The 24815-nt window shown below is 41.2% G+C and overlaps 3 protein-coding genes across 3 annotated transcripts; 2 read left to right on the top strand and 1 right to left on the bottom strand.

Annotated features, from left to right (window-relative positions):
• Positions 1 to 341: 341 nt before the first annotated feature.
• tut7 (terminal uridylyl transferase 7) lies at positions 342 to 14650 on the bottom strand. The gene is made up of 29 exons (XM_077561623.1): positions 14544 to 14650; positions 13546 to 13964; positions 12121 to 12275; positions 11881 to 11997; positions 11587 to 11764; positions 11002 to 11090; positions 10819 to 10870; positions 10643 to 10712; positions 10355 to 10481; positions 10166 to 10285; positions 9958 to 10092; positions 9436 to 9613; positions 8719 to 9362; positions 8228 to 8378; positions 7688 to 7774; positions 7494 to 7594; positions 6840 to 6897; positions 6642 to 6745; positions 6476 to 6565; positions 6282 to 6395; positions 5997 to 6074; positions 5747 to 5924; positions 5525 to 5572; positions 5350 to 5441; positions 4204 to 4319; positions 3941 to 4134; positions 3633 to 3700; positions 3488 to 3545; positions 342 to 3139 (listed from the first exon to the last, which is right to left on the bottom strand). The coding sequence occupies exons 2-29, from the start codon at positions 13943 to 13945 to the stop codon at positions 2961 to 2963; spliced, it is 3981 nt and encodes a 1326-aa protein (XP_077417749.1). The 5' UTR covers positions 13946 to 13964; positions 14544 to 14650; the 3' UTR covers positions 342 to 2960.
• A 472-nt stretch (positions 14651 to 15122) lies between these two features.
• On the top strand, positions 15123 to 17115 carry ccno (cyclin O). Its single transcript, XM_077562007.1, has 3 exons — positions 15123 to 15454; positions 15560 to 15745; positions 16073 to 17115. Exons 1-3 carry the CDS (start codon positions 15161 to 15163, stop codon positions 16553 to 16555), a joined length of 963 nt encoding a protein of 320 aa, XP_077418133.1. The 5' UTR covers positions 15123 to 15160; the 3' UTR covers positions 16556 to 17115.
• Positions 17116 to 18719: 1604 nt separating this feature from the next.
• On the top strand, positions 18720 to 22689 carry mcidas (multiciliate differentiation and DNA synthesis associated cell cycle protein). The gene is made up of 7 exons (XM_077560967.1): positions 18720 to 18803; positions 18874 to 18949; positions 19051 to 19121; positions 19504 to 19564; positions 20408 to 20625; positions 20776 to 20874; positions 22273 to 22689. Exons 1-7 carry the CDS (start codon positions 18726 to 18728, stop codon positions 22687 to 22689), a joined length of 1020 nt encoding a protein of 339 aa, XP_077417093.1. The 5' UTR covers positions 18720 to 18725.
• The last annotated feature ends 2126 nt before the right edge of the window (positions 22690 to 24815 follow it).

Below are 24815 nucleotides of genomic sequence, written 5' to 3'. Positions count from 1 at the left end.
CAGACCTATGATTATGTAAAAAAAAAAAAAAATAATAAAAAAAGTAATTTGATGTGGTCGAATTTTTTTGTGTGCTTATTATTGAAATATAATAGTGACAAGTGATGGTGTACAGAGAAGACAGTCCTTGCTTAGTCCTGTTGTTAATAGAACTGTACTCTAGAGGGATGTTGTAAACTTCAAACAAGGATAAGGGTTCAAAATTAGGGTTTGAAACTAGGGTTAGGACTTTAAGATAGATCTCAACATTGAAATAAAAATGATATTGCGATGCAGCTGTATATGAATGCAGCTGTAATCAAGAACACTGCCCCGGAACAGAAAACATTTCAGGAAACGGATGGAATTTGGTTTGTATTTAATGAATGAAATGGACTGCAAAGCCAAAAACCTGTCAGGTCTGGGCCAATCAACGGCACACTAACATCAACCAGTCAAGTCTGACACAAAAGAAACAATAAAGGTTGTCATATTCAAAACAAAACATAATAGCTCACAATACCAACCACGTTCTTTAATAAAAATCCAATCTAATATCACAACCCCAATAAAGCCAGACAGTCTAAAGCAGGGGTGGCCAAATTCGGTCCTCGAGAGCCCCTATCCAGCCTTTTTTCCATGTCGCCCTCTTCCAGCACAGCTGGATCTAATGATCAGCTCGTCAGCAAGCTTTGCAGAAGCCTGATAACGATCCTGATCACGAATCAGGTGTGTTAGTGGGGAAACATGGAAAACAGGCTGGATGGTTGCTCTTGAGGACCGAACTTGTCCACCTCTGGTCTATAGTGACAAGCATTTTTTATTTTATTTTTATTAGCAGCAACATTAATTGAGGGTGTGGACCCTCACACAATGCGTGGCTTCCATGTCAACACAAGTGTACCTTCGAGTCAGATCATTTACACTCTAAATGTAGGCCTTTAGAATTGATCGCGTCCATTTCCACCATTTTAATAAGCTTGTGTTCCAAAGGATGAGGGCAGTTGGGCCTGCATGTTTTGTTTATAAAATACAGTCAGGTGGAAAGAAACTGGACACCCCATTAAATAGTAAACTTTTTATTAATAAAAGTTCACATAACAATGTCAAATCTTGGTTTTATTTCTAGAAAAAGAAAGTGATTTAATTGTATTTCACAAATTATTCTTGTCGTCACACGAAAGATACGAATAAAAAAAAAGTGTATTTCAATGGAGGAAAAAATTAGGACACCCTCCTCTTTTCAATCATTTGCCTGGGTTCTCTCTGAAACCTTGTGTACTCCCACAAAAGTCAAACTTGTGTAGTCTCTGATGAATTTGGCTTTTTGGTTGAACTTGAGCTTGAATGGCCACGTCGGGTCATGGCGGCACTTACGGGTCATGGCGGCACTTGTTTTAAATGTCCTCCATTTGTAAACACATTTTGATATGGAGGAATGGCTGAGGTCGAATTCCCTTGATATCTTTTTAAATTCCTAACTAGACTCGTATGCAGCCTTAATTTCTTTTCGAGAGTCTCAGACCATGTTGCTCCCTCACTTCAACAGTCCGAGGCACACACTGATCTGTATATATTACTGAATAGCCAATAGGCCAAAACTTTTGAAGTCGCGAGGCCGCCATATTGCTCCTCCCAAGAAACGTTTCTCAGAATACGATCCTATACATTTAAAGTATCGATATTGGAGAACGTTTTGAGACAGTACTTAGTAGAAACAACATGATTTATTATGTTTTAAATTTGTTAAACATAAACAAAAGGACTTCAGACATTTTACAACTTGCCTTAAATACATGTATAAATGATATGCCTAATGGTGTTTACAGCGCATATTGCCATGAAATCCGGACGTCCCAGGCGCCTGAAGTTGGACTGAATTACATTGTTTAGGGTGGCTATTTTAAAAAAAAAAAATTCTTTATACAGCACTGTTTCTAAAGTATGTTAACAGAAATAGTTGGTTGTGCTCTTACCTTCTTTATTGTAAACACCCGCACTCCCACCTCCCTTCCCGGGATGCTTTCACTAGCACTCGTAAACAAGCTAGCACACAATAGAGTGTTGCGTGCTACCATGCACATTTCTGATAGCTAACATTAGCGTAATAATTTTTTTTGTGAGCTGGAAAGCTAAAGATTTTATTTATCTAGCTGTAAGTCAACGTTTGATCAGCAGAATTATGAAAATGTGTATTGGAGGTTGAAAAGTTAATTAGTGGGGCTTTAAAAGTCCGAGGTTTAAACAGGGCGACCCTCCTGATACATGATACACCTGTGTGTGATTACAGCCATTTTAACTGGGACGTGCGATGTCCTAATTTATTCCTCCTCAGAAATTGCACTTTTTAAATCTTCATTTTTGATTGCTATAGAACTCAGATTCCTCAGCATTGTTAAAATTACATTGATATTACTTGTCCATATGTCCAAATAAGTTTAAAAAACAAAAAGACACTTTCATAGGGTGTCCTAATTTTCTCACATGACTGTAAGTGGAGCAGCAGTCTCTTAAAATGAAACAATGATCCTCAAATATATACACATCTACACAGAGAAAGCTGTTTGTTGGCGACTTTAAAGCAGATGGGAAATGGGCTTTTGTGGGCATCAGTGCAAAGGACAAATGTTTAAAACATTTAAATAAAATCCTTAAAAAAGAAACATGGCCAGGTAAAAGTTAAGTTTGTTTCATTATTGAAACATCAATATAAATAAAGAAATTAGCAAGCGCATGTCCAACACTTTCAGGACTGTACAAAATGAATAGAATCAATATCGCATGCTTTCATTGGCCAGACCAAAATCATGTTAGCTTACCATTTCTCCAGATTTATAGAATTTAGTTAAAAAACAATCCTGATTGCATGTCCCTGTTAAAATGAAAATTTGAAATAAAAAACCTCTGAAGAGGGGGAAAAAAAAAAAGAACTTAAAAAAAGGCCCAAGATGGCTTCAAGTCAAGGCGTCCTGGCTTTGGCTTTAAATGGGCTCCTTCCCGTCAGTCCGACAGTCCTTGTTCAGACTGACAGGCTTTGTGGGGCGGGGCGCCATCTGCCTGGACACAAGTCGAACCTCAAGGGGGTCTGTGTGGCCACCGCTCACTCCACTTCCGCTCTTCCTGTGACTGGAGCGAACCAAATTGCGGGTAGCTAAACTGCCTGAACCACAAGTAGAGAAGATGTTTTTTTTAAAAGCCAGAGATTTTTTCAGTCACATTGTTTGACTTTCAACAGCGAATTCTGTTTTTTGATTACGTCAAAACCTAAATTTTGAATTATGGGTCACGGTGACTCATTTTGCTGAGCGGGTCACATTTTTGATGGATGTAGCTACGCTCACATTCACATTCTAACTTAAACTAACTTCTAAAGTTGAGAGGAACAATTAAACACCAGACGGTCTTATTGATCCTCTCCCTCTGCAAAGTTTCTGCGGGGATTGATCTTGGGTTCTACAACTAACGTCAATGTAATTCAGGATTTTAAATACTGTAGACACAGTCCTACCTGCTTGTGGACTTAGCATCACATGGTGATGCCTTTTGTTCTCATCTTTTGGTGAACCCTAGAGAAGGGAAATTCAACAGATCTGTAAAAACAATGTTAAAAAAATGTGTACATCTCATTTACTGACTTAAAACTAAATTCTTACTTGTTTCTCTCTAAAATTCCTCAAGAGGCCCGATGAGGGTGATGGGAAGTTTTCCATTTTCATATTTCCTGTCAGACAAGATAGAAAAAAATGTGAATGCTCTCCAACGGTAATGGTTAAGGATGGGGATGTAACTAATGTTTTTAGACTCGAGTATTCCCACAGATAAATATCGATTTATTTAACATGCATGCGAGTTGCTGGTATTATTTTTGTCCACTTGAGGTCGCCTTCCTCACATTCCTCTGTAGTACCATGAAAAACAGTGCAGTATCCCTTACAGGGGGGAAAAAAAAGATGTCGTGAACCTGTGGGGCCTCTGTACAGCTGACAGTCCTTCTTGATGTGAGCGCTGGATCCACACAGGAAGCAGCAGCGCGGCTCCGGAGCGTCCCACCTCCTCCAGTGTTCACTTTTGTAACTGGACGCCGGGTCCTCCCCCATGTCCACTCGCTCGCGCATGCCGTCCAGCCTTCTATCCGAGTCGTGCCTGTGCCTGGACCTGCGTGACGCAGAACAACACTTGTGTACCGGTCGTTTCACTTTCTAGCCCGTGACCGAGGACACTCACTTCCTGCGCATGGGGCAGTCTTTCATGAAGTGACCTATCTTGCCACAGATGCGGCAGCAGCGGTCGTTGGGGGCCACTTCTCCCTCGGTGAGGACTTGGGGATCAAAAAAGTACTCCTGGGGGATGTGGAGACAAATTTGAGTTGGCAGGTGGGCAAATATTTGCAGTAAACCTCTTACACATTTCCTCTAACTGTAATGAACAAAGAATAATGAAACGTTCTTCAGACTTTAACAAAGATTATTGACTAAGCTAAATAGCTGGTCTCGGACGAATAGTTAAAGAGGGGAAGGAAGTCAACCTTAATATTTCTTGATAATAATTTATTATATGTGATCACACTAGTCTAAACATGATAATCTGATTAATATTACATTTGTAGAATATGAGTTATGAAGCAAAATCCAGTTGTTTTTATGCATCTCAGGGGGCGGCCATTTTGCCACTTGCTGTAGAATGAAGATGACATCATAGTTGCTCAGGGCTCAGGCAACGACCAATCACAGCTCACCTGCTTTCTGAAGCTGAGCTGTGATTGGTTGGTACGTGAGACCTGAGGAACTGTGATGTCGTGTTCCCTCGACAGCAAGTGACAAAATGGCCGCCTTCTGATATTGATGAAAACTGCTGGATTTTGCTGCTTAATTCATATTTACTCATATTCACTCACTAATGCAATATTAACCAGAATACAGTATTTTGACTAGTGGGGCTTCATAGAACATATTGTCACGTTTTTTGTTTTTTTTTTTGGGGGGGGGGGGGGGGGGTACTTTTATGTTCTTTATGCAAGAGCGTACGCTTTGATGCAGCTTCTGACATAAAGAGGTGGCTTAAAGCAATGGTAGTTATTACAACAACAACAAAAAACAGCCAGCAGGTGGCAGCAGAGTATAAGAGATCAGCCAGGGCCATGTTGCAACAAGCTCTTTTTGGAAGTGTTTTCACCAGGAATGTGAATAATGATGTAATTTAGCTATATTCTGATGCTATTTGCTGCAAAAAAAAAAAGAAACGGATACAAATATACTTTTTCCTGATGAAAGAAGAGACTAATCTTTATTTTGCCATGTTCATGTTTAGTTAAGAACATTCTTTTTTTGTTTAATATCATTTGACTTGAAGATTGAATTAGCTAATACCAACCATCTTACTGGGGTACTCAGGAGGAAACACCTTCACGGGCGTGCCAAACACAGTTCTGCCATTGATGAAAGCCTTCATGATGAAATTGGTCACTGGATTCATGATAATAAACAACAAGCACATTTGAGAGACAACATAAACAAAAGATGATTATCAGGAAAAAAAAGAACCTTACTTTTCCTGGACAGACCAGCACCCAGATTGTGATTGAGGTCAAATGGATCTGCAAAAGAGTCAACAGTCAAAAACACAAATTCACAGCTCAGGTAAATTACATATTTTTACAAATAGTAATTATTTGTTTCATTTCAGCAGTTCCTTCACACCACCAAAGGCATCTTCTATTATTTTCCAAATATAATTAGTACAAATGCAAACTACTGTGACACCCACTGACCTTCAATGACGATGTATTTGGACGTCCACTGCTTGTTGAAGGTGGTGAGACGGGCTTTCTGGCGGGTGCACACCACATACTCTTTAAAGTCAAACTCCTCCGTGTAGAAGCGCAGGAGGCCGAGCCACAGTTCTCCCACCGTCTCCGTGTTCTTCCCGTACTGCGGCCACCGACTGGGCTGCGGGGTCGAGCGACAATGAAGTTAGCGACATAGAAAGCAGATACAACTGATTGTACACAAGATACTGACTAGTGCTTTTAAATCGTCAAAGAAATACACATTCCAGCCATCCGCTAACACCTCAGGCTTCTTGTCGCCGTCATAAAGCTGCAAAAACACAAGCAGTAGAGCCAAAGTTTTGTTATTAGCCGCTGAACAGAAAATTTAAGTTACAAGTGTTAGCTGTGGTGGTAGCAAAATAATTACAAGTTGTATGTTTAACCAAACCATATGAACTTAAACATCTGCTTTATTCATTGCTAGTTTGTTTAGCAACACATTTATTTCTCATTCAGAATTTTTGCTGAAATGTACCTCCTGTAGCACAGGTATAAGAGGTGGATCCCTCTGCTGGAGGAAGAAGAGAACCATAAGGGTGTAGGCGTAAGATGAGAGACTGCCACGCGAAGCATCCCCAATGTCACACATCTGGAATTAAACGCCAGCGCAATGATGCAAAAACGGCAACATTTCAATGACGGCGTGTGCTCTCTCGGTAGCATACGGACCTTGGCAAACACCTTCATGACATAACAGAGGATCTTCACTCTCCTGTCTATGGCGGCGTATAACGCCAGCAGGCGCGTGTTGTGTAGAGCCTGTGGGTGAAACCAAATCTCTAATTGTGTGTAATTTATATTTCAGCAGGAATCAAAATTGCTGCCAACGTCCTACCAGTCTATTGTACAGGCTTATGTCTCCCTCCAGACCAGTGCGGATATGGTAGAACTTCACAATGGGGACTTTGGCTGTGGTAATCGGCAGTATGTTCCTCAAATCTTTGAGGACAGAGAACACGATGAGACACTCAAAAAAATTGAAAAAGAATACATTTAGCACGTACAACTTGAATGAGGATGAATTGCTTTTTACCAGGGTGTTTCCTCAGAAGCTTTGCAAGTCGCTCAATTATATTGATGCAGTCAGCATCCTGACGAGACAAAGGGAAAGTCATGTCATATTTTTGTAGTTTGGCATACTTATAGGAGTGTGGAAGCAATTTAGTAACATCAAAACAGTCAATTCATGGGGTTTAGCATGCCATCCATCCATCCATTTTCTTGACCGCTTTTCCTCACAAGGGTCGCGGGGGTGCTGGAGCCTATCCCAGCTGGCTTCGGGCAGTAGGCGGGGTACACCCTGAACTGGTTGCCAGCCAATCGCAGGGCACACAGAGACAAACAACCAATTTGGAGTGTTCAATTAACCTGCCATGCATGTTTTTTGGAATGTGGGAGGAAACCGGAGTACCCGGTGAAAACCCACGCAAGCACGGGGGAGAACATGCAAACTCCACTCAGGAAGGCCGAAGACCGGACTCGATCTCACGTCCTCTGCACTGGGAGGCGGACGTGCTAACCAGTCAGCCACCGTTTAGCATGCCACAAAATTAATTTTGGTTGGTAGCAACCAAAAAGTGCTCGCTGACATTCTAATCGCAAGATGAAACTTTCTCATCGCTTACTCTCCAGCCACTAACACTGTTTTACATGCACACCATGTAAATATGACAACAAGATGACATACATCCATGCTGTCCTGGCCCTCTCGCACCATACAGATGTCGAGGTCACTCTGCCTGAAGCCAAAACCATTTTTGGAAGATCCAAACAGCTGCAAACGAGCACCTGCCCACAAAATAAAGGAATAAATAATTGAGGTGTAAAGTACATGGCAGAAATGTTTTCAGGATAAACTGCGGATTGTGGTTTAAACTTCACCAGGGAACTGTCGCCTGACAAAGGCCTCGAGATCTTGAAGGATGCACTCTCGGACAGCCACTTCCAAGTCATCTGGGGCAAAGTCCACTGGAAAGAGGCACACATCACACTTCTCGTTCAAACTGAAAGCTTATTGTAAAAATAAATAAATAAATAATACAAAAAATAATAATAATTAATTAAAAAGTCACTCTTGACACAAGTACATTTATTTAAGTGAAAATGCACATGTATGCAAAAGGTCATAAATAACTAATAATTATTTATTTATTATCAGCAAGTGGCAAAATGGCTGCCCCCTGAGATGGCAAAAAAAATGGTGGACTTTGCTGCGTAATTCATATTCCACAAGCGCAATTATTAAACAGAATGCCTCGTTTACATGCATAGTACATAATAATTTAAAAAAAATTTTTTTTTTTTTATTTGACTTCCCCTTGAAGCTCATGCTGCCGCGCGATACAAACAGAAGAGCAACTGCTTGTTTTTCCTCACATCATTCGCCACAATATTATTGACAAGTGAAGAGTTTGCACTCACCGAAACACTGCTCACAGACTTGGTCAAGCACACTGAGAAAGTCCGGCGTCATTGGGGGCAAAGGCTGCAACTCCACCTTCTTGAAATCCTCTGGACAATCTTTCTTCAAGTGGCCATCACGCTTGCACAAGCTGCACACAACCAAGTGGGACTGGGTGGGAGGAAAGGGAAATATTAGTAGGATGCTCACGTAAAGAAACACCTTAACTTTAGTAGGAGTTGATCGGAGGTACTTTAAATGGCGGCAGGTTTATGCTGACTCCCATTTAACACGAGTCTGAATATGAGCGGTTAATTAAGAAAGTTGCCACATTCCCTGTTATAAGAGGGTGTGTACACTTTTAGAACCACGTCATCTGAGTTGTTTACTTTTACTTCCAATATTAAAAATATATATTTTTCTTTTTTTATCACAAAAATCTGCCCTTTAAACAATTGTGTAGACTTTACATCCACTGTATGTTTGACAGTAAAAATAATAATAAACCTACCTTTCCTCTGGTGAAAGCAAACTTGCTGAATTGATATGACCTTGTGGTCTGCATGTGGGTTTTATTTTCTGGGAGCTCATTTTCAACAGCGTCCTGTAAGCACGGAGGTGAGGCGACAACAGTTGCCAGTTCCTCTTCATCTTCCTCATTTGAGCCAGGTGTGTCCAAATCTGGAGCTTCCTCATCAGACAAAAGCTCCTCCCCCGAGATCTCATCCACAGGGAAAATCTCCTCATCCTCCGTGGTGAAGCTGTCCAAGTGACGTCGGCCGTGCGCCTCAGCATCTTCGTCCTCCTCTTCCTCAGAGAAGCTACTTTTCCCCAAGTCCACCTTTTCCTTCTCCCCGTCAGAGTCGCTGCCTTCCTCAATTTCCTCCTCTTCCTCAATGATGCAATCAGAGTCGTCGGGGCCGTTTTCTTCACATTCGCCTTGGGATTGAATGCTCAGCTGACTCAACTCTGACAGGCCCACCTTCCCCTCACTTGACTCCTTTGCGCATGAAGCTGCCATCTTGAGATTGGCTGCTGGCATGTTGGGGGGCAGTGCGAAGTACTTGTACGTTGTTTTGAGGCAATGGAGGATGTATTCATACATTTGCTGGCTGTTAACAGTGCGGGCCACGTTCCTCTTGACAGCAAAAGGGTCTATAACCCACAGAAATGGACATACATGTTGGGTGTTCACACATACACAATTCAAATCGAGCCTCCTGCTTACCCTCCACAGCTATGCGTTTCTTGGGCCAGTCTTTTAACTCCCGGGAGAGGACAGCACTGGTCCGTACGCTGACCACATTGTCGGACATATTGAACTCCAGGGAATAGAAGCGGAGCATTTCGACCCAGAGAAGGCCGATTTCCACTGGGGGACGAGGGCTCTGGAAAACCAGTGGAACCTGAAAGGTAAACACAAGTTTCACTTTCAGAAGAAAGTCACATTTAATTTTCAAAAGAAAGCTTCACACAGCCGGTCTGTAGTTAAGTTAGTGACATAACGTTTTGAGGTTACAAACTGAGCACAATGAAGTAGTTTGAGCAGCGGCCTAAGAATACGTCCTCCTGTTGAACCGTTGGTAGTGCGTGATTCATACATTTAACGCCATTCACAGTCGTCCTGTGAATGACAGGCAAGCACTCCAAGATGAAGTGAGCCTTTTGGCCAAAGTCAACGGGGATAATCCAGATGAGTAGAAATTGTATAGAAATGGATGGATGGGGAAAACGCCAACGTGAATGTTACCTTTCCCTTCATGCATGCGCCCTCTGCTGGCTGTGGCGCATCTTTGGCTGAAGTGGTGCAAGTCCAGTGCATGTATCCATCCTCTACACACGTGAGGTTGAAGTCTGAAAGCTTGCCCAGCGAAAAGGTCTTGATCTAAACAACACAACAGTGGCACCCATTATAATTAATTGTGAAAAGATCATCTGTCTGAAAATGAACTACAAACCGCTTGATTCAGATACGTTGGCAAGAGGGGCTCTTTGCGCTGTTGTAAAAAGTAGATGACCATGAGGGCGAAGACATACGGCGGTAGTCCACCCTCGTCCGCGTGGTCGATTTGACAGATCTACAGCAAATACAAAATGAAGACATGTGTCATGTGTCCCTCTTATTTTGGAAACAAATCATTTGTTACCTTAGCCCAATGTCGGAGTCCAAGAACCAATGGCGGGAGGAGAGGCTCCTGCTTGGCTAGGGAAGCTAGATAAGAGGTGGTTTGGAACGCATTCTCATTCCCTGCGCTCACTTTGCAGAGGAGACCACTGTGAGGGAGGAGGGGACAATTCGTTTAATGACCATGTGGAGTCAGTTTGCTCTATTGTCTCATTTTATTGCTCAAGTTCATGGCAAACTTGTTGGGCACAAGAGATTTTTTTTAATTGCCAAGACATTTGCTGACTAAACAACTTGCAGGGCTACACACCTCTTCTTTTCTTTGCAGATGACAACAGGCACACGAGCATGAAAATCAGCTTCCAGATCAACAAAAAGAGCTGAGGACAGACAAAGAAAATCAGTAAATGGAATAAACCCCCCCCCCCCCCCCCCCCACAAAAAAGATGATTTTATTGTGGCCGAACTTAGAAAAAGGTGACTCACGGCTCACAGCGAGGCACTCCTTGACCGACAACAAGACATCTGGCTGATGCATCTGTGAATACATTCCATTTCAAAGCCTTTACACAACATAAATGTAATATAAAAAGACAGCGTGCGGATATGGCGCATTCTGCAAATGTCACATTCTCGGGTGCACACAAGTATTGGCGCTGCGCTACTCACGTGAGGTGGGTACTGTATGTCGATGTTGACATCAGAATCCTTGAATCCAAACTTAGTGCAAGATGATCCATAAAAGCGAAGCCTGATCTCTACAGATTTGGCAGACAAGTGATACCGTTACCAGCCATGCACCAACACTGTGCTGTAGATAAGTTACATTTAAACTACCGTACACTTATTTGTGGATCATCATTCACAAATACACAGATTCACTCTTTTTTTTTTTTACCTATTCACACCTCCTGGTGTATTTGTGTATTGTCTTGCTGTCAAATTAGCACTGGCTAATAGGAAAGTAGTAATTAGCACTGTTAAAGCTTGCAAAGAGGTTATAAGCTAGTGTCAGTGTACTCCCAGTTTTAAAATCAATCATCCGCAAGCCATTTATTTTTAATGGTAATGTTACAAGTGTGAAATGAGAAAGTGTTTTGGGATAATAGTTTGTGGTATACAGTAGTCACAATTTAAACTATCCATAAAGGGAATGACATTTTTTTTTTTTTTAGGGGGTGAAAAAATTCACCATTTGCGGCCATCTTCGAAACTAAATTAATATTGTCGTGAACAACTTGTGAGGTGGCTCACCAGGCAGGACGGTCAGGAGCAGATCTTGCATTAGGGACACAACACACCGTCTCCTCTCTACATCGCAATCATCCATTCCGTGCTGGAGGGCGACAGCCTCTAAAGCGGCAGTCAATGCATGAACATGCTCGGGGCCAGGAGGCAGGATCTCTGTCAGCATCGCATGCTCTTTCTTCTCCTGCAGACATAAACGCAATATTTTCCACATTCAGTTGTACAAGCCACAAAAGGCTGATGCGCTGTCCATTCTTTAAAACATGGTCATGTAACCAAACGCTGGCTATTTTTCCTTACCCTGAGCCTCCGCTTGTGCCGCTTGTCTCGGACGTGCCTGTTGGCATCAGACACGGAGTCGAGGAGAACGTCGCAGAGGGCGCAGGTGTAAAGTGCATTAGGCTTGCTGTTGGACTTCTGGTTAACACAAGAGCAGAGATTTTTGAAAATTGTGAATCCAAACCAAGAATTTCCAACAGTTACAAGAACATGAAGGAAAGAGTATAGTTTTTACAATTTCTAAGTTGTTGTGTGTGGTACCTTCTTGAGACAGTGTATGTCATCTTTACTTAGACGCATCTCGGCCTGTTGCAGAGCGTGCAGATCTTTGGCTGAGAGTGAGGACTCTTCACTTGCGAGGTCCCGTTCCTCTTCAGCAAAATTTCTGCCCTTGTTTCTTCGCCTATGTCGTTTTCCTTTTGGAACAAAAGAAAAATGACAATGGTATGATTAAAATGGTAGTGCATTGCTTTTTTGAAGCTTTAAATCTAGAAAATGGTCTAAAGGAGGAGTGAGCAAATTATGCCTCAGTGGCCACATAAAATGAAAAAGATAAACAAAACAAAAAAATATTTATTTATTTTTATTCAAGAGTACAATATAAGTAAAATAGTAGTCAACTAGTTTACAGTTTACAAAATAAACTGCCTCCTCGTGAATAATGCAGATTCCTTAAAATGTAATAATTTTAAGTTACAGGGATGTGATTTGACCAAAGTGAAATTATCTGAAAATTTAGCCGGGGGTCTGGGGGCCGCTGGCACCCAGCTAGGTCCGTGTTTTTAAGTACTTTTAATGCACCCGCATGACAAAGAAATAGACAAAACAACAGCATAAATTTTCAATGTATATTGAACTATCCCATATAAAATGGCAGTTTTAGTCAACTCAAAATCAGTCACATTCAAAAACATTGGACTGCCTTTGCGTTTAAAAACTATCACTGAGAATATCATCATATCTAACTAATGTGATTACTAAGTTAACACATAAATAACGTTGAAGAGTTCAAATTTCATGAACAAATAATTGTATCATGACCAAATGAAAAGTAACTCATATTAGAGCATACCACAAATGTCTTTGTTATAGCAGAAGATGTTATCTGTCGGAGTCATGTGCATACACAATGAACTACTTAAAAAAAAAAAAAAAAAAAAAATCGGATTTTTTTTTTGGGGGGAGATAAAAAAAGCAGAATTCCGCGAATTAGCGGAAAAATCACATCCCTGTAAGTTATGATGCTACATATGTTAACAGTACTGTACACCATTGCTATTTGCAAAAACAACACATTTGCACTGCTAATGCTACATGTCAAAACAGCTTCAACTTCGGAGGATAACACCGACCTAAGCTGTGCATTTAACAGCACATTTGGTCATTGTTTGTTTACGTCTTCAATTTGTCTCACTCTTACTGGCTGTCACAAACATTTCCTCGGCGTCTGATGGTGTAAATATGCTTACAGATGATCACAATCAACATTATTTATCACGATGACTATTTACGATCATATAATCGCCCAGCCCTAGCTCATATTTTATTTTTTTCCACCACCTGGCCCATCTGTTTATTTGAAAAATTAAAATGGTCCTTGAGCATAAAAGTCTACAAGAAATCAGACAAACGTCATTCCAAATGCATCCCCGAACGTATATTTTAAAACAAACTCTGAAATCCCACCTGCATTAAGAGCATTTCCATCAGCGGTATCCCTCCTCCATATATCCCTGTCCTCATGTGGACCTCCATCACGGACACTCTTGCCCCACTGTTGTTGCATATGCTCTCTCCAGTTCTCTTCTCGAGTCCCGCCATTATTTTCCGGACTCCAGAACCGATGTGAATCATCCCTCTGCAAGGGGCTGTGGCCACCTCGGAAGGCACCTGGGGAATAAACCAAGGGGCCGAGTCCCCCCCTCTTGGGGCTGGCCCAGTATGGACCTCCCTGGTTCTTCTTGCCTTGATGTCCTCCATCCGTTCTGAAGGGCTGTCCTCTACTCTGGTCCTGGTTCCTCCGGCCATCTGCAGCTGCTCCCCAGCTACCTGGCCTTGCCCAGTTGTGCCTGTCCGAGTTCTCCATGGGGCGCTAAAAGCTAAAACTATAAAGCAGGCAATAGATCAATCAACGTATACATGATTACTTGTATGTGGCTTAGCAATGCGATGTCAACATATTTGACACCCCTAACTTAAGATATGCAGCGTGTTGTACTTGTACTAAAACTAACCTTGTGTTTAACTCTATCTTTTTGACCTCTCACAAAAGACGTTGACGTTTGAGAAATAAATGCCGCCGTAGCCAACAGTCCCAAGCTTTCCTACAGACTTCTTACAAGAGGTTATGTCATGATGTTAGCGTGGACTAGCATGCTAGCGTGTGCGACCTACTTCTACTTCTGACTTTCGCTTCTTTTTCCACGAGTTGAAGGTTCACAATCTCACTAAACGTGCACGAAAGCACCTATTGCAAATGGACCGTTATATGGGCAATCACGGTTAACGCTGCTGTTAGCCGTGTAGCATCTTAAGCTAAGCTAAGCTATCTAGCTAACCCCTTAGCAACTAATGCTAGCTATGTTTTGCCCTGCTTTTTGTTAGGTAATTCAGCTCTTCAGTACGCCAACGACAGTACAATGCAATGCGCTACTACTTCGTAGTTATAAAGGTTACTTCCGTACCTTTAAAATGTGGATAAAGGACATACTTGACGCTAGGTTCTGGGGCAGGCGTTTTTTTCAACGCCGCTCTCGCATTGAGTTTTGAAAGTGTACGATCTGTTTTGTAGCGGTGGGACAAGGCAGCTTTCGTGTTCCGCCCACTACAGCAAAACGCAACACACAGTTTCGTTTCCAAATAAACATGACATCATATTTAAAAACTAACGATTTAATAGTGGAAATAACATTCATAAAAACGCTGTCATTTTTGTGTGTGAACATATTTTTATAGTGACAGATTATTTTGATTTGTTTTAACATTATTACTTTATATTATATTATTATTATTATTATTATTATTATTATTATTTATATATATTTTTTTAATCATTTCTCCCCCCAGTCAGTTTGGCAACCCATGTTAAGTGGTTAAGTGTTTGACATATGGTGGCCATGTGTGAAGAGGTAATTGCGACAGGCAGGTTCAATTGTTTTCGTCTGGCTCTATAGTTGCCATGGTAACGAGGAGAGTGAAGCGGGGAAGACCCCGGGAAAGGGCGACTCCTCTTTCACCTTTCACTGGGCACACTAAACTCCGGCCTCGTTCTGGGCTGAGGTCCATTTGACGCACGCCGGAGATGGTGCTCGTGAAGCGGGACGGGGGTGACTCCGTACGGGTCCGGGTCGAGCGGTACCGGAAGCAGAAACTTGTGTCCAGATTGAGTGACTCCGGCTTCGAGGACGATTTAGCAGGTTCTATCACGCCTTATACACGGGCAGCTTCATCACCTCTGCGTGTGGACAAACCGGTGGGTGACCCGTCAGGGCAAACTTCCAACTGGTACCTCCAGTACGGTGACGTCAGCTACAGGAATGAAAAGGAGAGGGAAGCGCTGTTTTACCCGTGCAAAAGTCTTGCTCTCCAGCCACAAGTACGTTCAAATGCAGGGGTGGATTTTGTGCTCAAATAACAAGTGCATGTTTGTATATTTTGTTCGTAGATTAATTAAACTTCCATAAAGTCAATCAATTGATAGGTGACGGCCGAGGCGCGGTGCAAGATGGTCAGCTGGCTCATCCCGCTGCACAAGCACTTCCGCCTGTCCTTTGAGTGTTGCTGCCTGACCGTCAACATCATGGACAGGTTCTTGGCTTGCACGCCGGTGGCCGCCGACTGCTTCCAGCTTTTGGGCGTCACGGCACTGCTCCTTGCCAGCAAAAAGGTATGTGTATTGGAATACACACGTGTCCATTCTCAATATGAGACCACAGGCTTTTCTATCTATCTATCTATCTATCTATCTATCTATCTATCTATCTATCTATCTATCTATCTATCTATCTATCTATCTATCTATCTATCTATCTACCCCCCCCACCCCCCTCCACCAATTGGCAAACAACAAAAATGGGAGCCATGGTTCACGTATGCTCTCTAAGGAAATACAGCCCCTAATGTTGGTCATGGTAGCGATAGTCTACATGTTCTAAAAAGTTTGAGAACCACTACTTTAGAGAGAATGGAAGGAGGGTTAATGTGTCTTTCCCAGGTGGAGGTGTGCTCCCCCAGCATCAGTCACCTCCTGTCCCTGTGCTGCGACACCTTCACCAGGGAGCAGCTCTGCAACCTGGAGTGTCTCATCCTGCTGCGCCTCCATTTCCGCCTTGGCGCGCCCACCCTGGCCTTCTTCTTGGACTACCACTCCAACCGCACGGAGGCCACAAACAGGCCTGTGAAGCATTGCAGCAACCTGGCCCGAAAGTTGTGCGAGCTGAGCCTGGCCGACTACGCCTTCAATAAGTATGTTCCGTCTCTAACCGCTAGCTGCGCGTTGAGCCTCGCACAGGAGTTACTCCAAGATGAACATGTCAGCTGCCAGCCAGAGGAAGAATTACAGGACAGCATGATGGAGGATGAGTGGGGGAGCGACAACGACAAAGCAGGCAGCGGTCTGGTTCGGGAGTGCAGAGACAATCTGAAGCTGCTGGCCGCACTTAACCGGGAGTCACTGAGTCAGGATGCATATGTTTAGTTTAAATATAAACCTTTTGGGAGGGGGATTTAGAAAATTGTTGTTGATATTTAAGACATTTTTTAGGCTTGACGTGGGGAGGGGTTACTGCCCCCTTGGCTCCCCCCTTTGCACGCCTCTGCTGTTGAGTTTAGTGAACACCAATTGGTGCTAAGAGTACTGAAACATTGAACAGTGATTGCAAAACTGGCACAGCAGTGTATATAGGCCAGTGAAGTCGTGACAAGCAGAACAATTAAATGCTCTTCCCAGAAGGTACGATTAACCTGTGTAGCGACTTGTTGCTAGTTAATAATAGCTCTGTTTGTGCTCAACTAAACAGACTCAGATTTCACACTGAGTATTTGTGAGTAAAATGAGATGAGATTATCTTTATTTCAGTATTTATACTTTTGGTGACATTTTTGTTTGGTTGGGTGTGTGAGATTTTCTGATGTAAAATATGCGCTTTGGCTCAGTGACACTGTTGTATGCTTTTTATATTATTTCAGTATTTTCGATTCGAGTCATTGTTTATCACATCATGTGTTGTGATGTCTGCAATGAAGAAGCAGACCAAAATATGCAGTAAAACGTTCCTTGCAAATGTAAAATGAATTTGGAGTAAAAGTTGTTTGTCTGAATCAATGAGTCATTTGAACATTTATCTCTGGGATTATTATGACCCAATGTGAGTTTCATGCAATTAAAGAATAATTATGCTTTTAAACTTTAATTTCTGAAATTGAAATTTGGAGTAAAAGTTGTTTGTCTGAATCAATGAGTCATTTGAACATTTATTTCTGGGATTATTATGACCCAAATTTGTCTCCAGTTCCATACAATTAAAGAAACATTATGCTTCTAAACTTTAATGTCTGAAATTGGAACGTCATTGAAGCTAGAAAAAAAACTATTCTTTTTTTCATTTTATTTTTTACAAAACCAAATTGTTTCTTTATTGAACATATAAACCAGCAACAGAAATACTGCAATTAAAATAAAAAGATTTAAAAGAAAAGGGTTTTTTTGTTTTTTTAATACATGGTTATCATTATGAATAGTTTACATGTCCAAAAGGGACAAGGAAGAAGTAAAAAAAAACTTATCGAGTCAATTACAAAAAAAACCCAAAAAAAACACACTAACTATATCAGATAATAAGCCAGAAGATTTAAGACTTTCCTCTAAAAATAGTTGAGGCCCGTCTGAACACATTTTTATTACCTGACTAAACAAAATTCATCAAAGGAGTTTTACTAGCTCTACTAGTACTTTTAATAGCCTATTTATTTATTTGCTTGATGGCATCTATGTCACCTAAAGCAGAACACTTTTAAGGGACATTTATTTAACCCACCCGGAAGTGTTTTAAAAGTAATTAAATATTCGTGATTCGGACTTAAATACTTTAATGAAATTATCGTTGTAGTGGTAAACATTCTCATTTCGTGTTGTATTCTTCCACAGTGACCTATGCGCCTACGGAGTTTAAAATGTATTTATTTTTTATCTCACTATCTCGCTAATCCATTACGCGTGGCAGTTCGACCTGCTGACACAGTGTCGACCACACAGGTGCATTCAGCGTGAAGGGATTTCTCCTCTTGTTTGTTTGCTCGTGGAAAGGCATTTGTCAACAGTGTGTTTGCCGAGCTGTCGTCTTTAATAGCCCTTTTCCTTTTCCACTTCTATTGGCCTTGAACTCCTTTTCTCTTCTATACACGTAAATAAAATATACGCACGGGACATAAGTGCAGCATCCATTCCTAAAAGATATAGCAATTTAGGATAATAATTATAAAATTAGTCTTTTTGTTTACACTACTTCCAATTAAAGGTGCGCACGATTACGCACGGGATAGGCTATTATGGCTTCAGTGTAAAAATGACCGTAAATTAATAACAGACTGGTGCGCCTCAGGCGTTGCATTTGGCACAAAGTGGAGCGCAGGTGGGCGGGGTTGCCTCAACCGCTGCAAAGGCGCCATTTACGCGCGCTCCCAACTCCCCACTCCAGGCCCCAAAAAGACCGTTAGTCCCTTCCAGCTCAATCTCCGAGGACGCCTTCGGTCCTTAGAGACCGAGCCTAATACCTAAATTTGATTGGGCCACAAAATGAATCCGCGCCATGCACCGGGAGAATTTGGCCCTTAAATGAGCCGGAAATCGCGCAGTCCGAGGTAGAGGGATGAAGATGCGCGGTGAAAGAAACGTGTTTGGTGCAGGGTATCACAGGGGAAGGAGGGTCCTACGCTATGTCGACAAGGTATGGAATATACGGTGCCGAAATGTGAGGCAAATAACGCAGATTCGAATTCTAATATATTCCCATGCAGTTGGTGCAGGGTAAAGTGCCCAGAAGCAGCAGCCCGGTCACTGTTTATGTGGAGCTGCCCTGCAACATTGAGCAAGGTTCTTTATAGGCACCACTTTGCTATGTATGCGCTCAAATTAACAATGAATGACTCGTGATTTCTCTCTCTCTCTCTCTCTCTCTCTTTCTTTTTTTTAAGCCTTTCCAACAATTGCATGGGATGATTTAGAAGACTGCACCAGAAAAGAGAGCGACTCACTCGGCTCAAAGGTAAGAAAAAAAATGTAATTTATTTTTATAGCCACTTTTTTGGTCACTGTTGTGCACATAATCATAAAAGAGGGAGAGAGAAAACAAAAACAAATATAAGGTGGCAGTCTGACAGATATGCAGGTGCGCATCACCCCCAGTCTGTTAATGTTTGACAAGGTGTGCTGGAATCCTGCACAAATAGCCTCGTAAGGCAGGCTCGCAAATTGTCCTACTGCCCTGAACGCATCACACTCATTCTCTTGAGACATGATTGCTTGTGTATCCATAAAGCCACACTGCCCTGCCTTGTGGGATATTCAGGTAGATAACTTGTTTTTTTTTTTGCTGTTTGCACATTTTAAATGTATGCTCTTCATATTAAGTTGATTTTTCTCAACAGTTGAATGCATCTGATGGAGATGAGCAAGACTTTGGCGATTTTGCATTGGACTTCATTGCAGGTAAGAAAAACAAAGATAACACGATGCAATTTCTGTAATAATTGCATGTGAATGGTAAAATCTGATGCCGTGGAACTCAATTGTTGTGTTGTCACTCGAAGTTGGAATTATTTGAATCGGGTCAAGAGATGTAGAAAGCATAAGAATTATTATTATTTTTAAATATTGTCAACATTTGATAATTTGGGGAATGAGAATAGTTTCTAAAGTATCCTTTATGAGTTAGTTTGAAGTTGGAGTGTTTGAATAATTCAATAAATGTGTAAAAAAATAATCTCTTAAATTTTTCAAGTTGAGACAATTTAGGAATTTTACAATAAAAAAAAGTGTGGAATTCAGGAAATGTAAAAAAAATCAAATAAAAAGAGTTCTCAACAAATGGACGTGGGAATGGTTTTGAATTACCCAAAAGAAAAAGAAAAGCGTGATGAGGCGTTAACACTGTAAGCTATCTTTTAAAATTCTACATTTTCTTGTGGACAATACTGCAAAACGTGTGAAATTTGGGAGTTATTGGAAAGTGTAAAATTAGTTGAGGTTCTCATTCACTTCATGTGTATATATTTGTTGTTTGGTGGAAAATTTAGAATTCTGAGAAAATTGGGAATGTGGAAAGTAATACCCAAGATGTCCTGATTAAGATAATATTTTTGAAGTTGGAATGGTTTGAATCAATGGATAAATGTAAAACGAGAAGAGCAAATAATGACATAAATTTCCTCTATTATATTATATTTTTGGTTTTATTTTATTTTATTTTTGGGGTGTAGAATAACGTGTGTAAGTATTCAACGTGACCATTGTTGCCTTTTATCATAACTATTCCAACACTCTTCCTGTCAGATTCTCCAGCCACTCTGGAGAGCAGCCTGTCCCCTGCAGAGCTGGTCCCCTTTCAGGGCTGCGTCATACCCCCCCTCACCCCTCAGCATGTCTTCCCTCCGGAGGAAAGCCTCGCGCCTCCTAATTCTTCCTGCACACATGCCGAGGATGGTGCCCATTGGACAGGCTTCAGCTCGGGTCAAACCCGAATTGGGCGAGATTTGGAGCTCAATCACCAGGTTGGTCTTTATTGAGGATTATAGAGAAATTAATGCCGAATTGGTAAAATCTGAGTTTGTGGAAATTGAAAATCGGTTGAGTCATTTTTCCTGATGAATGCATTTAGTGGACGTTGGGTCTATATCTGATCACACTGTGCTTCCCAGCAGGTGCCTGAGACTTTGCACAGAAGTGACCCATCTGAGGAGAGGGACCTTCCCCTGAGGCAACTTGCGTGCCAAGCAAAGCTTCTGGCGTCTGTGCTGGAGGTGAGTGAGAAGAAACCACATTACACTGCAGTGAACCCCCATTCATTGCAGGGGGGATACAATCCAAACAGGTGAAAATCTGTGCTAAAGGGAGACACTCCCACACAATTCAATTTATTAAAACGAATGAATGGAAATGCCATTAATCCGTTACAGCCCCCATAAAACAACTACAAAAAAAGTCTACAAAAACAAATAACTAATATTATAGCATATTACTGAATCAGTTAAAGTAGTAATAGAAGAAGAACTATTCTTCATTTGTGTCTCCATGACTGTATCATACTGCCCCCCGGTGGCCAAGGCAGGCACACCAGAAGGAGCAGCACAGTGAATTGGATTGCAGCATTAAATTATAATGCACAAATGATTTTTTTGCACTCTATTGAATTACTTTTTAACTCATTTTTTTCATAAAATACATTATTATTATTTATTATTTTCTTATTTTTAAAAAATCACAAAGCCTACATTTTGGGGAAGGAGGGATGACCACAAAACAAATTAAATTTGTTTCTCAAAGCACAAAAAAAAACACTCTTGAGGTCTTGCAACCAAGCCAAGGGCGGGCAAAATTATCTAGGACCCTCCACATCCTGGTCCTCACCTCGTACAGCTCCTTCATTCAGTGCTATCAAACTATGCATATTAAAAACAGACATTCCAATAGCTTCTCTCTTGACATCAATTCAATAAACAGTTAACTCAAAATTCCATTGCGGCAGTACTGATTTAAAAATAAAAATAAAAATAAAAATAAAAATAAAAATAAAAATAAAAATAAAAATAAAAATAAAAATAAAAATAAAAATAAAAATAAAAATAAAGATAAAGATAAAGATAAAGATAAAGATAAAAATAAAAATAAAAATAAAAATAAAAATAAAAATTAAAATTAAAATTAAAATTAAAATTAAAATTAAAATTAAAATTAAAATTAAAATTAAAATTAACCCATTGATATGAATTAAAACATTTGTCAAAAACTGTTTGTTTTATTCTATTTTATTGAATTACTTATCAATCAATCAATCAATCAATCAATCAATCAATCAATCAATCAATCAATTAATTAATTAAAACTATTGGGAAGACTTTTGCATCAATCAACAACTTGATAATCCACACAACTATATGTGACGAATTACTACTTTGATTATCTGCGTCCTATTGCATTCTGGGAACAGGAATTAATAAACTTCGGCTTCATCCTGTCAGCCTTTTTTCTTTTCGGGTATAATTGTATGTGAAAAGTGAATGTTGTAAATTGTCTCTATGATTGTCCGAAAGGAAAAATGAAAAAATAAAAACAAACAAAACAAAACAAACAATTACGTTATTATTGTATGTGTTTATAGCATCATCTTTGCATGTGGCTAATCAAACGTTGTCTTTTAGAAGCTAATGGCAGACAGAGAACCAGATATCAGCAAACCGGCGAAGCCTTGCGGTGGTAAATCCACAAGTCCCTGCAAGAGACAGCGACTGGACGACAGCTGCGAGTCCTCCGATTCAGTGGAGGAGATCATGAGAGACGTCAGCACGCGCTGCGATGCTGTGCTACGCGCCACAGTCGGGGCGAGTACGCCACGACGGGACTCGGACGCTATCCCCATGTACGGGTCATTCTCGGGCCTGCAGACCTTCGTAAGCAACGGAAGCAGCAGCGAGGCGGAAGAGGACGCGTCGTCTTTTCGCACTTCTGTCAAAGAACACGGCACAATAAGGACACGCGTGTTCCCTCACGGCCGGGCCTTTACCTCGGGCACCCAACATGGAGGATACCGCTTCCGCTGGGTTCCCAACCACAACTGAGTGCACCAAAAAAAAAAAAAACTACTACTGTAAAGGAAGTGTGGGTGGGCAAATAATGTTAATGCTTAACTTCTAATCTCCAGTGATATCGGTGAATGATTACATGATGTCTTCCTCAGGTAGCTTGTAGGCTAATCAGTCAGGGGACACAACACTGCCCGAGCATTTGTTAGCTTAGCACTGCTGTTTACATGCCTCCAATTGTAATTATCTCAAGCCAAACGTTGTCATTTGGTGAGACTCCACTTGAACGCGGATGGGATTTTATTGTGGAACGAGGGATTTAGGAAACGTCAATAAATGATTTGTGTGCTAACTTTGCTTGTTTGAGCAGTGAAACAAATGTCACCTGGTGACCTCGGAGGAGCGCGAGCTTCCTTTCCTTTTGTCTCTCAGTCTTCTGCATTGATTGTGTGGTCTGAGAAAGGCCGCTGTGTCATGATGCATCGCGCTCCACATCCTTCTTTAGATCCTTGTTTTTCCACATTTTAACTTTGGACACAAACAGCAGGACTCACTGTGCGAAAGCGCAGGTGTCGAACTCAGCATGTAGCATGTTAGCTATCCATTATCAAATGCTAATAATCAAATGCAGGGACAATCATAAGGGCTCGAGTGACTTGACTTTGGATGGATTATACTGCCCCCAGGTGGCCAAGGTATGCACACCAGAGGGAGAAGCACAAAGCCCATTGATATGAATAAAAAAAAATGTCAAAAAGTGTTTGTTTTTTTCATTTTATTTAATTATGTTATTATTGTATGTGTTTATAAAGTACTAGTAGTTAATAAAGTGCTATTTTCAAACTGTTACTATTGCACTTGTCCGCCTCCATCTTTTTAATTTGTTCCCTCACTCTACCCAATTAAAAATTAAAATGAACTATACTGAACCAACATACTAGTGTGGAAAAAACGTTTAATCCACTGTACACCTTGAATATTTAAGTCAGTATGATTCTTTGTGTACATCTGCTGGCATGTGTACCACACTTAGAGAATCGCTCAATTGAAATGATCATCCAAATCTTCATTAAAAATCTCAAGATGAACTTGTATAAAATAATTTGACCTTTTGCACGTTTCCTCTGACGGCTTTTCACACACGACACAGTGTGTCAACGTGCGGTAGACAATGTCGGACCTCAGGTCAGGCACCTGTTTAAACTTCCCCAACCTGAGTGTGTTTGCTTTAGGTCAGCGAAGAGAGCGCCGTGGCTGATTGGCTACGCTCAAGCCACACTTGATCGATGTGCCCACAATTGGGGAGAACGCGGTCATTCGGGGACAATTAAAGTTGGCATTATTAGGATTCTGATTGATAAAATTGCCATGGTTGTTATTCATCTTGCACAAATGGGGAAATAGAGTGAGCAAAGTTGAGAGGGAAAAAATATTCTTAACATTGGTGTGTATTGCGTTAGAGTGGCGGGGGGAAAAAAAGCTAGAGTGGGGAGTGGGAGGAACTGCTTTCTAAAAATCTCAGAATAATTTGTCACTGTTCCCAGAATATTGCCTCAACATCCATCATATTTGGGTAATTTGTAGTCACAAGAGTCTTCTTTCTGAAAAAAATCATTTTTGTGTGCAAAGGTGTCAATTAGTACCTTTTACTTGACTTAAAGCGAGCAGAGGTCACAATTTCGTCCATTCATTACAATGTTATTTTTTTCGCTTTTTCTGGACCTCTTGTTGCTTGGAAAATTCTTCGGCAGAGTTGGGCACGTCCGTCAAGCGTCAATTCCCGTCAATGACGATGCCCACCTTTTCGGCCAGAATGCTTCCGGATTTCCAGCAAATGCTCTATGACGCAAAGCCTCGTAAAAATACACAGAATGAGAAGGACCGTCTGTACTCACCTCAATCGACGGACGTAAATCTGCTTCAGTCGGTGTTCAGTTTGTGTATTTTTTTTAGGCTTTGCGTCATTGTGCACTCGCCGAAAGGTGGGCATAATCATTGATGGAAATTGACGACTGACTGGAAGTGCCCACCGTTGCAGTTTTTTCAAAGCAATTTCCACGCTTGCCATCACCTGTTCAACCTGTTTCCTTCCAGACGGCAGAAAAGTGCATCAAGGCCAAAACAAACAGATTTGTTTGACCGGTGGTTGTTTGAAGGTTTAT

This window comes from Vanacampus margaritifer, chromosome 3 (genome assembly GCF_051991255.1).
Source record: "Vanacampus margaritifer isolate UIUO_Vmar chromosome 3, RoL_Vmar_1.0, whole genome shotgun sequence".
NCBI classification, from domain to species: Eukaryota; Metazoa; Chordata; class Actinopteri; order Syngnathiformes; family Syngnathidae; genus Vanacampus; species Vanacampus margaritifer.
This window is presented reverse-complemented; position numbering and strand designations above follow the sequence as displayed.